General features: G+C 35.3%; 1 protein-coding gene across 1 annotated transcript in view; it reads left to right on the top strand.

The window, feature by feature from the left end:
• LOC129234278 (acetylcholinesterase-like) overlaps window positions 1-19,041 on the top strand; it is a 40,318-nt gene extending 21,277 nt beyond the window's left edge. The window contains exons 4-5 of the mRNA XM_054868274.1: window positions 4,116-4,746; window positions 18,676-19,041. Coding sequence (XP_054724249.1) covers window positions 4,116-4,746; window positions 18,676-18,823 — 779 coding nt within the window. The 3' untranslated portion in view covers window positions 18,824-19,041. The remainder of the gene's footprint in view (window positions 1-4,115; window positions 4,747-18,675) is intronic.
• Window positions 19,042-19,372: the final 331 nt, after the last annotated feature.

Here is a 19,372-nt window from a genome sequence, read left to right as displayed (position 1 = left end):
AGCGTTATTGCACTTTTTACTCTGTATGAAAATTAAAGTAAACTGTTTGAAAGAGCTATGCTCCGAATTTAATTACTTTATCTTTATCAGTTCTTGACTTATAAGAGTTTGAACGCAAAAAATCGGGAAAAATTACATTATGGAGAAAAACGCATTTTAAGTGCTAAGTTAAGTATAATATTAGCTAAATTCATGCAACAAAAATAATTATATCTTTTGTTCTAATTAAGATTTAAAAAAATAATAATTAATTTGAATTTTGAAATTTTGAATTCAAATTATATTTTTCGCAATCACGAGTTGCTACGGACCCTTCTCATTGGAGTTATTGTTTCTAGAAACGGCTCCTGTCCCACCAAGTATTCCCCTCCTCCTGGGCGGTTACGTGTGTACAGTTGTGCGTGTAGGTGCGCGTGCCTATAGGCACGCGTGCGTGTTGTGTAGGCTCGTGTGTGTGCGTAGACCTGTGTGTATGCACGTAGGCGTGTGTGTATGTGTGTAAAGGCGTGTTTGTGTGAGTGTGTATGTGTGTAAGCGTGCGTGTGTGTAGGACATGGATGTCACCACTGAAGAGAATCAGATTCCGGGGGACAGTTCGCCGCAGAGGCCGGTGGGCGGTGGTGCTGCAGAGGCTACTTGTTCATGTTGAAAAAGGAACCAAACATCAAAGATGGCCAAGTGAGAACAATAAACAATAGTGATTGCTCAAAAAAAAAAAAAAAAAGATGCAACCATTCTTTTTAGCAGAAAAAAATGGAGAAGTTTTTTAAATGATTTTTACAAATTGCAAAATTTGTCGATTTTTGTGATCCGAACTCCCTTAACTGACAGATATAACTGAAATTTTTTCACATTTGATTTAGCTTACTTTCTCATTTCTTTTCTGTTGTGTCTTATAGTGAATGTAATAAAGTCAAAACCATCTGGTTTTGCTTAATTACATCAAGTTTTTTTTCCCCTCATAGCTTGGAATTTTTCGAGCTAAAGCACATCCACTTTGTAGTTCTAAATAAAAAACAATAGTTATTTATCAGATTTATTATCATCTGGTGTGGTATGTCAGTTGAAGCCGGAGATCTTTTTTTCTGTGTCTTTCACATGAATGATTTATATTTTTTAAAACTGTCAAAAGATATAACAACGTGTTGTCGTCATTTCTCTATCTTTCCTGCATCGGTTTACTGCAAACTAGAAGTTTCAAGCGTTCAAAACGTTTAACTCCTCTTTCGTTTTATTTGCTTTTTGTAGATTTTTTTTTTTTTTTAACTTCCTTTTACAAAAAAAGGAAGTATTGTATTCGCGAAGAAATTTTCACCCAGAAATCGGCCTTAATTTCCATTTTGCTCACCCCCAAATGAATGTTGAGTTTTTTTTCAACCCGACCACACGTGGATATGTGCCTAGGAACCTACAGACATCCGAAACATCCATTTTTGACGATCCTCGAGTTAATTACAACGAGTTTTCTCGTGACGTCTGTATGTACGTATGTATGTGCGTATGTGTGTATATATGTCGCACAACTCAAGAACGGAATATTCCTAGAAAGTTGAATTTTGGTACGTAGACTCCTAGTGGGGTCTAGTTGTGCACCTTCATTTTTGGATGCATTCGTATGCTCCAAAGGGGATCTTTTTCCCCTTTATGGGGGGAAATCATTGTTGATTTCGATATAAACTCAAGTGGTGTTATAACTTGGCCGACACTTGGCGATATATCGCCAGTCTTTTGCCAAAGTTTTGTCGTCAATTTGGCGACAAATTTGACTATTTTTTTAAAATCTGGTTTTAATTTAGCCACTGTTGGTGATCTTTAGAGAGTAAACTATTGAATCATATTAAAACTGCCAATAATGAGGAAATGACATTAAATTGGAGTAAAATGAAGTCATGTGATGCACACATCAGCTCGTTTTAAATTATTTTTTTGGAATTTAATTTATAATGCGTATTTGTGCACTGAGTTCTATTTCTAGATTTATTACATTCAGACATTACGCTTCTTACTCATATTTTTTTCTGGTTGAATATTTGCCATTTTAATAATGTATAAATTATAGTTTATTCTTTGGAAAAAACTTTAACTTGCATGTGCTCCAAAAGAATAAACTTAGTTTTAAAACAATAGTTGACATTTTCTGGGAAGAAAAATATACATTGGTTAATTACGTTAGCTTTAAATTCAGCAGTTTCTTTGCCTCTTTGAAAGCGGTTGAAATGCGTTTGTTGTTTATTTTTCGTAAAAATAAAAAAAAACAAAGGAAACGAGCTGATGTGTGCATCACATGACTTCCTTTTACTCACATTCAATGTAATTTCCCCATTATTGGCAATTTTTTATTGTGATTATATTGTTTACTCTCTAAATATCACCAACAGTAACAATGATTTCCGCCCAAAAAGGAGCAAAAAAAAACCCCTTTATAAACACCCGAATGCAACCAAAAGGGGAGGTGCACAATTAGACCCTACTAGGAGTCTACGTACCAAATTTCAACTTTCTAGGACGTACCATTCTTGAGTTATGTGACATACATACACAAATACGCACATACATACGTACAAACAGACGTCACGAGAAAACGCGTTGTAATTAACTCGGGAAACGTCAAAATGGATATTTCGGTAGTCTATACGTTCTTAGGTACATATGTACGTGTGGTCGGGTCGGAAAAAACTCAACATTCATTTGGGGGTGAGCAAAATGGAAATTAAGGCCGATTTTTGAGGGAAAATTTTTTCGCGAATACAATACTTCCTTTTTTGTAAAAGGAAGTGAGAACGCTTAAATTAGCCAAATGCACTATTCGTTTAGCACAAGATGCGGCATATTAGCCTCCAGTATTTAGTGGCGGTGCTGTGTGAGTGATGGCTGACATACGGTGGTGGTTTAAGTGGTATCAATAGCTTTTACCGGATGTTTTTACATTCTAAAGCTCACTATTTTGCTTTGAAAAAGGGGTTCCCGGAAACCCCGAAATACGCGAATGCAGTAATCTGCTAATTTTGTCTGTTAAAACGTTGTTGATTTCCATTTTTTAATGCTTAATTTGTTTATTTATTCATCGGGTTATCTGAAAACATACTTGAACTTTGACTGGCTTTTAGTGACCGTATTAATTTATTTGGCAAAGGTTACATATTTTGATGGACATCTGAGAATGGATGAAAATCAAGATTTTTGCTAACTTACCACGACCACGTATCCATAGCTCTTCCAACTTTCAAAGTATTGTGATCCGTGATTCATTACCCTCCTTTCCGTGGGATATTTAGTGTAAAAAAATCTGAACAAGAACTGAAGCTAATAGGAAGTAATATCTTTTAGCAATGCTGAGTAATTTTACTGACTGTAATTTTTCATTGAAAAAACTACAGGGTGTTTCAAAATGAATAGCGGGGTTTTAACATGTTATAATATTTATTACACCAAACTTACAGCCACAAGTGATATATCAAATGAAAGAGAAACTCAAACCGTTTTTCATAATAGCCTGCAAGTGTTCAATGTGAGCACCATTCGTCACTCGGCACACGTCAAGACGATATGCGAGTTCTTCCCAAACTTTGATGAGTGTCTCATTAGTAATTGCTGCAACAGTTGTTTCAATCCTGTTCCTTAATTCTGGAAGGCCGGCTGGCAGTGGAGGCACATACAAACGGTCTTTAATAAACCCCAAAGATAGAAATCACACGGCGTTAGGTCGGGTGACCGTGGAGGCCATGGGAAACAAGCAGCCAGTGTCTTGAAACTGATTATAACATCTACGAATGTTGTTATCACCTGGTGGATCACAACCGAACTTAATCCGGAACGCACGTTGCACAGTAACAGCAGATTCCGTCTTTGCAAAGTGTAAACACGAAACGCTTTCTGATCTTTAGTCGCCATCTTTGCTACAAGCGCTTTCTAGCGGATTGCAGCAGAAACAGTCCACGCCCATGCGTACTGATGCCGACAAACAAAACTGTTTGAGTTTCTCTTTCATTTGATATATCACTTGCGGGTGTAAGTTTGGTGTAATAAATATTATAACATGTTAAAAACCCGCTATTTATTTTGAAACACCCTGTATTTTGTCAGAAACAAATTTAAGCAACATTTATTTTTTTTAGGAATTAATGCTGAAGAACTAGTGAGAGCTCTCAACTCCTTAAATCCAACCAATATCCAGAACTTCAACTTCATCACTGGCGATGAATTGGTTCCGTTAAATCCGAAGTCTACTCTCCTTAGTGGGAATGTAAATAACGTGAGTGTCTTCCTGGGTTTCGATCAAGATGAAGGGTCTTTGAATCTTATTTTCTCAGACACCAATTATTTTGGCGGTTTTGGAGAGAAAAATCCTTTTTTCAACAAGACAGTTGGCTCAGGTTTTATTCTGGACGGACTCAAGAAGTTTGTTTGCTTTACAGATGTCGTGCGACATTATTTGGGGCATGTAAATGAATATGACTACCAGGAAGTACGTGAGCAAACCTACCATGCATTAGGTGATTTCTTTAAAACTTGTCCAGTGATCTACTTCGGAGATAGCTTCGCTAAAGCTGGAAGAGACGTCTATTTCTACTATTTCAATCACAGACCTGCAGTTTCCCAATTTGCGTATTGGATGGGTGTATATCATTTCAGTCAAGTGCAGTTTACGTTTGGGCGACCTTTGGCTGATAAGGAAGGTTATACAGGAGAGGAAATAGACCTAAGTAGATATATGATGACTCTGTGGACAAATTTTGCAAAGTATGGGTAAGTTTGCATCATATTCTATTGCTTCAGGCTTCAGTAGAGTTATTAGTTTTCGCTTAAGTGACCTGGAAATGTACATCTGCATTTTTTGAAAAAAAAATCTAAGTTAGAAAAAACAATATGCTCAGATTAAGTGGAGAGACAACTTTTTAACAGAAATAAAACCAATCATATATTTTTTTTAAAATCTATTTAATCAGCAAAACGTAAATATGAGAACTTAATTTATTTTTATGATGCTAAAATGTCTTACAGTCGACTCCTGCTACAACGCGATTCGACTTACGCGAAATGGCTATAACGCGATTTTTTCTACAGTAAAGAATTTTTGACCTAACGCGAATTAATTGCCAGCAACACGAAAAGTTTCGGAAAGGAAATCTTGGTGCGTAAGTATCGACTTTGTTATTGGCTACTAAATATATTTTTTTCGCAAATAAACCTTCATTCCTTTAGCATCACTGACAGCTGAAGTTCCCACAGGTTACTAGTCTGAACATCGCTTTGTTAGTGCATACAAATAACACTCCTCATGTTCCATTTATTTTTTTTCATTCTAAGTGCAAAGTTGATGAAATTTAATGCCACCTAAAACCACTGCTGTATCTAAATTAACTATTAAATAGACATTAGATGGAGAAAACTTAATTGTTAAAAATTGTGATTTAGGCAAATTTTTCAAATAATTTATTTAGAATCTGTTACTAAGGTATTTAACATGGCTTCAGCTGTGATTTTAATGGGCCAAATGATCACAAAAACTTAATTTTGTTGTTAAGAAAAAAAAACACATCAGAGTAAAACTAATCTGTACCAGTATTTAATAATATAAACATTTATAAGCATCATAATTTCCCCTATATTCAATCTTATTTCATCATTCCCATGGCCTTTGAGGCATCCACATGTCTCATATTGAGACAGGTAAATGATATAAAAAATGTGCATGTGAATGACAAAACATAAGTAATATGTTCTGACAAAGTCATATTTGAAAATTTATAGGCTTAACTTCAAATAAGAACTTACAAATGTAAGATTTAGAACTTTTCATTATCAAAATTTATTTACATGTACATTTTCCTTGCATTCTGCAGGTCATGTTAATGATAAAGATGGAAAAACACTTACCTTGAAAGTTGAGCTTAACTTGCTATTAATCAAAAAGTAATTGCAGAACAGCCAAATCAATATTCAGTCAGTAATACAAAGTTCCATGCTTCTTTTTATGATGTACTGCCAGATTTTGGCAGGACATCTCAATTTCTTCCTTCTTGGTGAACGGTAGTCGTCTTGGAAAACCACTTGTGTACGGAAAGTGTCCAAGGTGTCGTCTATCCGTGGAAGAGGGTAACTGTCTTTCTTGGTGATTTCATTCAGCCGTCGGTAATCGACACAAAATCTGGTGGAGCCATCTTTCTTTCGGACTAAGACGATGGGAGAGGCCCAAGTACTGGATGAGGGTTCGATTACATCATTCTCCTTCATCTCTTTCAGGAGGGTCTCAATCTCTTCCTTCTTGGCGAACGGTAGTCGTCTTGGATGCTGTTTAATAGGGGGGTGTTCTTCAGTGTAAATCCTATGCTGGGTTAAATTCGTACGGCCAACATCCTCTGATATGGATAAAAACAAATGCTTGAAGTCGTCCACTAATTGTTCTTCAGAAGTTCTTTGATCTTTCGATAACGTACCCTCCCAATTAACTTCGATGTCAAGGACTCAGAAGACGCAGTCTCGGGGAATTGATTTTTCTAATGATGAAGTTTACTGGAGTACAAGTTGCCAACACTTCACGTTTCCGAATATTCCTTGGCCTTCCACTGACGTTTGCGGCTATTATTGGAATTACTTTCCTTGAAAGTTCCACGAGCGTAGATACTACTAGTACTCGTTTTCGGGCTATTGCTTAAACTAAGATTTTCGATGAGGCGAGATTGAAAACTATTATTTTCTTCAATGGAGTCAGGTATTAATGATTCTGTTCCAGAGGGTACGGTGAAGTCGGTTTTTGCTATTAATTGATGAGCGGATTTTACATCATTTTTTGCATGGATAGCTGCTCTCATCGAGTGCAGCTCATTAGTCTTGAAGTCAAGGATGAAGACATATTTCTTTATATTGCCCGATCCCAGAATGAAGGGGCCCGTGATGTCAGCAACGAATGCCGTATGATGGTAGGTGGCATCCCCAAACACAATTTCACAATGTTCACTTTACCTTCAATCTCGATTTTGTCACTTTTCACAGTTTGGAGAGTAACGCAGGGCGGCGTCCATGGAATTTTTAGTTCAAATTGACGAGCCACATCGGTTTTAATAATGGTAATATTGGCTCCAGTGTCAATAATCAGTTCGCAGGAAAACCCACTTACGTATGCGTAAACAAACAGTCCATTACTGCCGCCGCTCGTCGATGAAATCTGGAAAACTTTAAGATGGGGCTCATTCCAATTTGGCGACCTCTGCCTCGCGAGATTGCCATGGCTTAGTTTTCCTGAACCTGAGAGGGAGAGGTGCTCTTCCCTCTAGTTTCTTGGCGAGCTTCACAGTTTCTTCGAAAGTGACCCTCGCCGCCACATTTCCAGCACTTAAGTGGTACTCTGACTTGATCCTTGGGAGAAGTAATTCTTTTGAGGGTCCCTGCCATTTCTTTAATTTGTTTCTCAATTGCTGAGAGACGGGTTGAATGCGAATCCTGGCCACTCACTTTCACGCCACTGATAGAATGGCGATCCTTGCGGGTTGCTTCCTGGGCGGCCTCGAATTTCATAACATACACTACGGCGGACTTCAGCTCTTTAACGTCCGCCATCCGGAGAGCTTTCTGGATTTCAGGATCCCGAACTCCGTCGATGAAGTAATTTAGGGCCAGGTTGTCTCTAACTTCTGCAGGGCAATCGCAGAAAGCCAGATGAGACACTCGACGTTAAATCCCGGTTATCACAAATTTGCCATTTCAACTGCGCTTGCGCGCGGAGTTAGCTGATTTCTAAAATCTTGCTAAAATTAATTACAAACATTTTAAATTTGGTAATAAATATGAGATGAAAACAGATAAAAATTAGAAATCACAAAGTTTTCTCTGATTTAATTTTTAAGCCTTGGTAAAGATTGAATTTTGCGTCTTAATTATTAATGGATTCGTTACTAATGGATTAATTTTGTCTGTCCTTTTTCAGGACCAAATTTTTAACCTCAGAAGAACAACTAAAATTGCAGCATCACTTCTAATACAAAGCCGAACCCTCAACCTAAAAAAAAATGTATAATACTAAGTTGTTTACGCCTAACGTAAAATATCCGCAAAAGACGGATTTCTGTACTCATATTTCAATTATTTTTGAAGTACACAACGTGTTTTGCATTTATGTTAAATAAATATTTCCAAACTAATAAATATTGAAGATTCATTTTTCTCTTAAGATTATCAGTTATTCATATCCGTAGCTTCATATAATATACCACGAAATTGCTGTGAAAATATTCTAATCGCATTCATTAATTTGGTGGAACTCTCACTCAGCCTAAATATAAACAAGCAACACGAAATCTTAAAACAGAAAGCCCAAAAAGCTAAGTCCGCGCGCAAGCGCAGTTGAAATGGCAAATTTGTGATAACCGGGATTTAACGTCGAGTAGATGAGACATCTCATCGTCCGCTACTAGCTCTTGTACAGTCTCTCTACGCTTCTATGGACGAGATATCAGCTGGAGTCGGCTAAAGTCCTTCTGGCACTTCTCACCGAAGCGAAGCTCCAACGCCGATTTGAGGGCGGCGCAGGGTTGCCAACTCCTAAAAATGTTTATCCCTAAACGCAACTCTTAAAACCCCTAAATGACGTCAGAAAGCCACGTGATCCTTCTACTGTGACGTCACAAGTGAGATTAAAAGGTCATGTGACTACTGCTATTTTTCGCTACTGAGTGAGTAAAGGCATATATATCATTTTTATGTCATTTCTGATCAAAACCATATGCTATAAAGGCTCAAAAAATGTAAGTTAGTAAAAAAAATAAATGAAACAATCGAAAAATTACGTTTCCAAAGGTAAAAGAGAAACATTTTTACCTGATAAAACCCTAAAATTAAAACCCCTAAATTTACCCCTAAAAATTTTCTCCCCCTAAAAAAATCCCATTCTAAAATTTTCCCCCTAAATTTAGGGGGAAGACCCCTAAGTTGGCAACCCTGGGGCGGCGAAATCCGGAAGAGTCTGTAGAATGTCCTCTGCGTCACCTCTCAGGGATGCTACAAGAAGGCATGCCTGGGTTACCGAGTCAGATCCATTTGCTTCGGAAACTATTAGGAACAGTAAAGTTAGACAAACAACGTTAGAAAAAGCACAAATTTGCCAATTACAGCAGACACGTGTTTCGGCGTTACAGGGAACGCCTTTTTCAATGCAAAAAATAATGAGCTCATGGATGAAAAGACATCCGACAAAAGCCAAGAGCAGACAAGCATGCAACTTAAAAGATAAAAACAGCGGATTAGCCAAACACCAATGACAAAGTTATAAATCAATCGGGAACCAATAGGAATGCAAGCAAAGGCTAAGAGCTCTCTCTTAGGTACGAAACCCAGAAAGAAAGAATTCAATTGGACAAAGATTAAGCCGACGCTTAAACAAAAATAAAAGGAAATGTCAGTAACCGTGAACCGTAAGAAAGGAAAAGCTGAATGGAAAACCATGAAATAAAATAAACAGAAACAAAAAATATTCGAAAAAAGGAAAAATAAAGGTAAATAGAAGAAATTTGGGGGGGGGGGGATGTCAACAAGACAAAAAAAGGTAAAAATAAACAAAGGAAGATAGATAAAAATGAATGGGGGAAATGTTTGGGTAATCCGCTGTTTTTATCTTTTAAGCTGCATGCTTATCTGCTCTTGGCTTTTGTCGGATGTCTTTTCATCCATAAGCTCATTATTTTTTGCATTGAAAAAGGCGTTCCCTGTAACGCCGAAACACGTGTCTGCTGTAATTGGCAAATTTGTGCTTTTTCTAACGTTGATTGTCTAACTTTACTGTTCAGCACAAAGGTATTTATTTATCTTATTAGGAACTGGGTCTTGCAAACTTGCCATGAGGACTTGCCGTCAAATATGGCGAGCTTAATCGAAAGTCGTGCAACAGTAGATGCATGCACAAAATCACCAACACTGTTTCCGGTAGTCGCCAATTTCTTCTCTGAGTCTTTAATTTTCTCATCCACATGATTTTCAACGGTGGTAATACGGTTTTCTACGGAATCGAATTTTTCGTCAAATTTTACTTCGATTCTGTTTTTCACTGCAATAAATCGCTCTTCAACAGCCTCAATTTTTTTCTTCAACGGCAACACCTCCATGCTCTATGTTATTAAATTTATTTTCTATCAGTCTTCACTGAAGTAAGGTTGTTTTTAATTTCTTCTTGGTTAGAAGCTAAGTCGTTTTTCAGCATCGTTAAATCTCTTTTTAATTGTTCTTGATTTTCCTTAAAACTTGCAGTTAAATCCCTTTTTGTAGAGTTAATTAGATAAGATACAATTTATTAACAAACAAAATACACATACATAACAGTAAGCAAAATTTAAAAAAAAAGTAAAGTTAAAAAACTTACAAATTATAAAACATAAATTACAAACGTCATAACAAAATATTAAGAAAATCTTGACTATAGTTCAACATGAGTTAGTATTAAATTCAACACTAAAGAGCGCCAAAGGCACTGTCCGCAGTGTTTTTTAATTGGTTTAGTATGGAGTACAAACACAAATATGTATTAACAGTAATATTTATAAATTAATTTTACACAAGTAGTAAAAAATTTTACACAGAACAATTATTGGACTGTTTGACTCCAGAAAAAAAAACACAATAACTCGCATTGAAACATTCAATAGTATAAAAAATACAATACAAAATCCCCCCCCCCCCGGTTGGCAAGTCAGTATATTTTATCAGCTAAAAGTTAATTATTGATAGAATGTCATTATTTTGTATATATTCATTGACCCCTTGTTTATATTTTTTGAAGTTCTTCTCATTCCTAACATCTTCCGTTAGTTCATTAAACAGCCGCGGTGCCAAGTAAAAGAATTGCTTTTTAATAATCGTAAAATTGCTTCCAATAATTTGCTCATCTGTTCATCCATTGCACGAGTACATTCAAATCGAAATGTTTTATTCGGAATCACCAAAGTCATTAACTAATCCGCAGAAAATCCTGAAGAGAGCCCCACGTTGAGCACCAAAATTGTTAGGAGTCCGGTCACTTCAAGAAATTCTTTCATGACGACACAGTTTTTGAGAAAAACACAGGAGATTTATTTACAACTATGTACGAAAATGTAGTTAACAACTGCTAAATTATTCTTAGCAATTAGGCAGATATCAATTAACACCGTAAACTCGACGGTAGCACACGTATTTACATCAAAATACGCAAAAACACAGCGCAAAGGCTTCACAATAAAAGAACTAGCACACAGTCTCCAGTCAACGGCTGAAATGAGTCGGTTAAAAAGCAGAATAGACTCTCTCTCTTCTCTCTCTTCTCTCTCTCTCTCTCTCTCTCTCTCTCTCTCTCTCTCATTCACTGCCACGCGGCTATTTATAACTACGAAAGAAATATCTCAAATATTCCACGTGATACCCGAAGTTCCATTTCATCTTCTTTTTATTCATTAACAAATCTTATCAGGGGACCATATACTTTTTTCGAAAAATTTAGAGGTTAAGTTACTACGATAATTTTGGATGAAAATCAATGGAACCAACGCCAAATTTAGCCCGATTACAACAAATTAATCATAAAAATAATTACTATTTACAAAATTAGTAACAGTGTATTGTACTGTGATAACTTGAAACAATAAACCTTAAAAAATATATCTAGTGATGGCATTACCAGTTCTAACTATTGATAAAACTTTGAAAGCAATGTGCCATGTTGAGTTTTTGTTGTGATATTTTTTTTTTTTAGCAGCTATTGTATGCAATTTCATTAGTCTTCTTTACGTGGAAACGCATTTTAAACGGACAAATAAGAAAAAAATCACTATTACAAGCTATTGTATGAACATTCAGGAAAATTTTAGAAAATGTTTAAAACATTTTATTGAATTATTATTTTTTTTTTACAATTTTGTCCTAGAGTTATTGTATGAACATTCAGGAAAATTTTAGAAAATGTTTAAAACATTTTATTGAATTATTATTTTTTTGAGCAATCACGATTGCTTATTGTTCTCATTTGACTGTTTTTGAGGTCCTTTGATTTTTCCCACCGCCACCCTCTGCACCATGACCGTCGACCGGCTCCTCACGATGCTGCTCCTTTAGCGAAAGCCGTCTCCAGGTTGCATCCATGTCCTACACACACGAGCATACATACACTACAAGGGCTAGTTCACTCGCCACATTTTACTGAGGCAGCTCGTTTCCCATGTATGACGTCACTGCGCTGACCACGACAGAGATCTCTGTGCGAAGGGAAACAGTTTTTTAATTTTTTATGCTAATTTTTGAAAGGAAAGCGCTTTAGAATTCAATTTTTCTTCTAAAACAATGATTTATTCAATTTTGCATAGTTATGGAAAAGCAAAGGCATTATTATTATTTTTAAATGCGCAGCAATACTTTTAATATATTTATGCTAAAAGAAATTTAAAGACAAAATATTCTTTTCACGCTATCATTACTGTGCTGTTTAGCTTTCTGTTCAATATATTTACAGGAATATAATAGATATTTTTAAAACATTAGAAATTAGAGTGAACATACTGATTTTATTTTATTAATTTTAATCTGAAAGAAACTTGCTTTTAAATTTCGACTTTGCTTTTCTTAGATTCAATCCATTTTTGCATCTTTTGGGTATCCTTCCTTTTTGATGTTACTGGTCGATTTCTGTTTAAATATCGAATTCTAATAAATGTCCTTGTGCGACAGAACAAACGAATTGCTTTTTTGTTTACTGTTGGATGACGTTCCTCAAGTTCTTTAATGAGTTCTTTAATTACGTCTTTAGTTTTTCTGTACGCCTTTCCATGAGCAGTCCTAAATATTTTTTCAAATTCTTCGCATGCTTTCATCCATGTTTTGGAAGGCACAATTAATCCTCCTTTTGACAACAAGTAAATCCAATCTGTGTCATTTTCAAAAATAATTTGCGAGGAAAGGGTCCCTAAACTTGGATCTACGCTCCTAAATCGAAATGCAACATATCCTGCTATGTAGCGTAAGCCGTCTTTTTCTTTTCGATCAATTTCACACGTCTCTGAAAAGTCAATGTCCCATGACAAAGGCATATATTCAAACATTTTACTTGCATCATTCATTTCAACTTCGCTTAGGGCTTCCAAGTCAACATTTTCAGTTTCGTTTTCTCTTTCAATGTTGAAACCACTATCAAACGCTTTCTCCAAAAGTTCAGCCGTTAAATAACAGTCGACTTCTGCGTTTTGCTGACCTGTGACTGTTTTTTGGGAAAGATTTGGCAGTTTATTCGCCATCAAAAGGTGTTTAAATCTTTTGATGACTTCTGTAGGAGTGGGGTGATCATTAAACCAACCGAGACCTCTGATTTGACTAAAGAGACTCTCTAGGGCATCTTGAGTCAATCTTGTAGTTAGAATGTATTTTACTTCCATACATTTCAAATCTTCCAACAATGCGAATAAGGATTTAATTGAAATAATTATTGCTTTTTGAAAAGGTAAAAGCCCCTTTTTCCCATTTACTCTCATTTTCTCAATAACTTCCATCACTTCGTTAAGAACACGTTTTTGCTTCAAAAAATAGTTTTGATTCTCAAAAGCAGCTTTCATATCTTTCCCAGGAGGTGGCTCCAAAGTTTTGCTGTTCATTACATCAAAAAATTCATCTATTAGTAAGAAAAAATCGTGTGCTTTTTTGTCTCCCGTAAATTTTAAAATTCCCTTGGCTGTGGTGGCTGAAAATAAAGCTTTTGCTGGCGTTACTTTTTGCCGATCATTTCCTTTCACTGACAAATAGGAAGGTTTAAGCTTGTGGCAAAGTTTTATTTCTCCAATATTTTTACTCAGTAGCTCTTCTATCACTTTTACATTTAAGACTGTTCCATCTTCCAAAATTATTCCTGAATCTAAAAAGTGATTCCGCAATAATTTTATGTAATGTAGCATATCAGCAAAAACAAAAATCTTCGAAGACATTCTGAATGGGTTAAGGAAATAATTTGAATTTACGTTTATTTGTAGATTTTTCCAGAGAGTGCCACAACCTCCTAAATCGGACACTAAGGCTTTTACATTGATTTGAATTGTTTCCAATTTTTTTAATATGTTAAATAAAAGCAGTTGATCCATTGTAATTTCAAAGTCATAAAAAACAGGTTGCTTCCAATTAGAAAAAAGGCCTCTAATCAGAACCATTTGCACCTATTTATAGGGACCAAGTATTTGGTCTAACCCAGCATCATAGCAAATATCAGAAGCGACATGCATCTCATCGAAGCTTAGCACACATATTTTTTCGAGGCCACTTAATTTTTCTGAACTTATTTTCATTAGATTCAAAATGTCCTTTTGCAATCCTGGCTCACATGACAATTTCGCACACCATCGCTTCAATGTACTTGCACTTGGTAAAGGAATACCTATTTTAGATTTCCAGAAGTCATATGCCTTCGTTGAAAGGGATCTCAATGCAATACAACGAGAAATATCCTCAGACTTCCATCTCAATTTTTTAGAATCTGTCATTAAAGCTTGTATTTGAGCCTTTGTGAAAATATTCTTTATTTTCCCCTCTGCTTTATTCGTTTTCTTCAAATCTGACTTTAATTTGATAATTTCATTTTTTGCACCCGAATTGTCTTCAAAAAATTTTTTCTACACTCTTGCATTCTTTTTCTTCTTTGAAAGAGTATTTTTTTTTAATTTAACTTTTTCTAAATTGCTATTTTGTTAATTTTTCTGTAAAAAATCACATTTTTCTTTCAATGACTCCACATTTGCCTCCAATAATGGACAATTACTGCAAACTGTTTCATTTTGTTTTGAGTGATTTTGATTTGCGCTGTCTTTCTTCGGACTGATATTTTTTAAGGTATTTAAAGCACTAGTAATTACTTCCCGTTTCTTCTGCCTTTCTTGACCAGGAGATTTGATTTCTAAATTGCAGGAGGTTGGAACATTTATTTTTGGTATAGCACTGGGTTTCAAAATTCTTCTAATAGGCAGTCCAAGTAATCGGTTCTTCATGTCATCTTCATAATCATCTTCAGTAAAATGTTCACTACATATTCTTGCATTTTTGATGTTCACAGGATCATTTCGATGACATTTTTGCACCCAATCTTTGCATAGTTCGTTATTTCCTTTAGGAAACATGTGGAAAATAATATTTTTCTCCTTGGAGTTTTTGTGTGTGTTCTTGCAAGTTGCTATTGCACACACTGACGTGTCGAAAAAAAATGAACGCAGTTTAATACCATTAACTTCAATAAAGCGAAAATTAACTTTAAAAACTCACTAAAAAACTTTGAAAAATGAGAGAGAACAAGTAATCGAGGCACGTGGATGGCATATAGCACTGAAGTCCCCTTTTCCCCAGTCAGCGCCGTGACGTCACGAGGGGGAAACGGCGGACTCAAAGCGGCGAGGGATACCTCAAAGGAGTGACCTAGCCCTTCACAACCACACGCACGCACGCACACACAAACACATATACAGACACCTACACATATACACACACATACACACAACTACCCACACATTCATGCTTGCACACAGACACAAACACATATGCCTACACACACATACACATACCCCCCACCACACACACATTCATACACACAAATACCCACACACTTATGCCAGCACACAGACACAAACACACATACACATAATCCGTACACACAAACACACGCCTACATACACTCGTGATTGCGAAAAACATAATTTGAATTCAAGATGTCAAAGTTCAAATTAATTTTTTTACAATTTTGTCCTAGAGTTATTCTTTGGCATATGATGAAAGTCCTTCGTTTTTAACCTTGTTCATGCATGCCACAGGCTTGTTTATGTGTGCCCCTTGTAGAGGTAACAATGTAAGACATACAGTTGACTCTCTGTTTAACGACTTTCAAGGGACCGCAAAAAATCGTCCTTAAACAGAATGCTTTTAACGCTACAGTGAATCATCTGGGACATTGAAAAGCCGTCGTTAAATAGAGAAAGTCATTAAATAGAGCGTCGTTAAACAGAGAGCCAACTGTATTTTAAAAATACCATAAAGTGAAGAATTTTTTTAAAATTAAATCCTAGACACAAAGTAAAGACTATTCAATCACAGAGACACTTTCGCCCAGAAAAATTGCATTTTTTTTAAATAAAAAAAATAAACTTAAAAAAAAAAAATCCTCACATATGCCTCTTTTTCTTTTATCTGTGTCTACTTTTTTTCTGAGTCTCAATATTACGTATGTTTAAACTCGAAACTTCCGACACTATGAAGGCAATATAGATTTTTTTGTGACCTGCCTGAATTGACAAGTACTACACTGTTAAAACTACAGGTTGCGTTTGGCACCTTTCAGGGGTGAAAAGCTTGTTCACCAGCGACACCCAATATGGAGCCGAAATGGCACCTCTTTTTTGGGTGAAAAACAGGCACCTTCTAAAAGATAGGCAGCTGGGGTGACCAGAAAGAACCTTCTGAGAGAAAAATGGCACCCTTACTAATTTCTACTGTAGATCCTACTCCCCCCTCTTCTGTATTGTGTGTGTTTTTGAATACAGTTGTGTAGTTGTTATTTTTTTTACATATATCTAGTTTTGATTCATGATATTCTACGTTTTAGACATTTTTCACATTGAATTAAGCACTGGAAAAGATTAAAACTTGTAATTACAGCATTTGATCATATTTCAGAGCTTTCAACATAGTTAAGAAGCGTTGCTTTAATTCATCTGATCGTGCTCTAACTCAGTGTTTCTCATCCTCTTTTGACCCACGACAGATAAAAGCAAATGAAAAGAATTACGGACCAGTGAAATTTTTATTCTTTTCTTTAAATTAATAAAATAAATAATAATAATGAAAATAACAACTCTGGGGCCGTTAAAAACGTGTCAAAAATTCTGCGTATTGATGATTTTTTTTCAGTAATATTAAAAATAAATAAAACACTAAATATCCACCCCCTTTACTTGGTATCAAAGAGCTGTTACAAATATATTTAAATTAAAAGACTAGAAGTTTTTCGCCACTTTTAAAAACCAAAAGAGATTTCTAACGCTATATTATCGGCTTCACAAAATAACACCAATTAGATAACCGCTAACAGGAAATGATTCAAACACTTGAATGAAAAAAAAAAAAAAAACACTAGACGGAACGAGTTTTATTTTTTAGTTCATTTTTTCCCGCTTGCTATTCTGTTTTATAATCTAAGAAGCACAAGAATCATTTTTTTTTTTTCATTATTTCATCTCACTTGTTGATTACATCTTACTGTGGTCAATAATGTGGTGGTTAAACGTTGCTTATCGAGTACTCAAGAAAATAATGATAGATATTTTTAGTATCGGTTTGAATGTTGGAGATAGCACTACAGTAACCGTTAAACAATAAAAACCAGTAAACGTACTTTTAAAAACACTTTTAACTATGTTTGAAAGCCCTGAAAGCTACAAAGTGATCAAAAGCTGTACTTACTTGTTATTTTGGAGATGAATCCTCGAAACTTTTATTCCTAGAAGAGTTTTAATCCAATATTTTACTTAATTCAATGTGAACGTAACATCGAGCTACTTATCCTGCGTCCGCCATATTGAAGTGGTTGAATGAATGTCGAAGTCAACGCGCATGCGTAACGATTCATTCTGCGATTGCCTGCTGTTTTTGCACCCCTGCTGCGTTTCCTGGCTAGTATGGCACCCTTCGGTACCATGCCTTCACCTTAGGGGGAATATATTCTCTCGTCTGGAACCCCTGGTTTTAACAGTGTATGCCAGATACAAAATGTATCTCTGCTTGTTGTTTTCATGTGATTTTAATATGATTTTATTTCTTTATTACATTTAACAAAAGACTCGTAGAGCTTAAAATATTTAACTTATCATTGTTATAAATAATCCGATAACTTTTCCCAAAAACGATAAAATAACTAATGTTCAAAAATGAAATCTGAAACAGTATATTTGCTTTATGAAATATCAATTTGAAGAAACGTTTTTGGAGTAACCAAAATTTGTTATTTTATTGACCTACTTTTTTAAACAAGAACTTTAAATTCATAAGAACAACATGCGTTTTTATTCTCTTTTGTAAATATTTACCATTTTAAGTAATAAATTCCCAACTGAAATCAAGTCTTTTGTAGAAAACGATATTTTCGTTAAAATTTAATCTGCTGAAACATTTACATAACCATCCAAACTTCTATTTTTACGCAATTTTCATATCATAAGCGAGATTTTAAAAATATGTGCTGTGTTGTTTTTACGAATCTCAAAAAACAAAGTTTTTGCCGGAATTGCTAAAATAGGAAAAAGTACTTATGGTTGGTTTTATGGTTTCAAATTACATATGATAGTTAATGAAAAAGGTGAAATTGAAGGGGTTACTTTGACAAAAGTTAATGTTGACGATAGGAAACTAGTTATTATTGTATTTAAAATTTTAAACGACAATTAAAGGTTTTAGTTGACTACATCTAATGGTGTTGAAAAAATGCTGTCAAAGATCGTATTTATTTGATCAAAAAAAGCATAACTGACGAATTTCTCTAGTGAAATTTAAAAAATAGAATTGAATTGGTTTTTTTTATATTGAACATCTCAATTGATATTTACGTAAAATCATGTTCATACCAATAAAAAAATGTAAACGTTACGGAAAAAGTATTTTTCAAAGTGTTATAACTGTAAAAACATTGATTCATGTTTTTATTTTCAGGAAGCCCACTAACTACATCGAGAAATCAACTCCCCTAAGGCGTAATTATATATATATAGGAACAAATGAATGGAAATCAAGTTATTTGCAAAACCACGAAGAAAACTGCGAGTTTTATAAAACGTATTTTGATCAGCAGGAGCAATAAGTCTCAGTAAATTGTTTAAAGTTTCAAAATTTGATGGGACGTTTCGTCTAAACCACATTCTGTATGTGATTGGTCAAGTGCACTCGGTCACCAAAACGAAATTAGACAGAACATGAGTTTAAAGTTTTATTCTGTGCTGATTTTTATTTTTAAATCGTCATCTATTACCTTATTAGAGCAAGATATGTTTATTAAAATTTTAGAACTTTATGCTTCTCAAATGTAGTTAAATCTCAAACTTGAAAAAAAAAAGACCTCGAAGAATTAATAATGAAACACCTGTAGCTGTTGACCACTGTGCTGCCAATTGTCTAGAAGAAGCTGTGCGATTCGTCAGCGCCATACGCACCAGGTATCTGTCATCTCGAGCTGACGTCACATTTCGGGGTCCACTGCCGGATTTCCGAGATGTCCGACCCTCGTCCATCGACTGCTTCCAAACACGCATGATTGTGCTGCTGTTGCGCTGCACATGAGCGGCTACTGCACGATAAGACAATCCAGCTTCACGAAGGCCGTCAATTCTTCCCGTTCAAACTCCGAAATTTG

Source organism: Uloborus diversus, chromosome 1 (genome assembly GCF_026930045.1).
Source record: "Uloborus diversus isolate 005 chromosome 1, Udiv.v.3.1, whole genome shotgun sequence".
In the NCBI taxonomy this organism is placed as follows: Eukaryota; Metazoa; Arthropoda; class Arachnida; order Araneae; family Uloboridae; genus Uloborus; species Uloborus diversus.
This window is presented reverse-complemented; position numbering and strand designations above follow the sequence as displayed.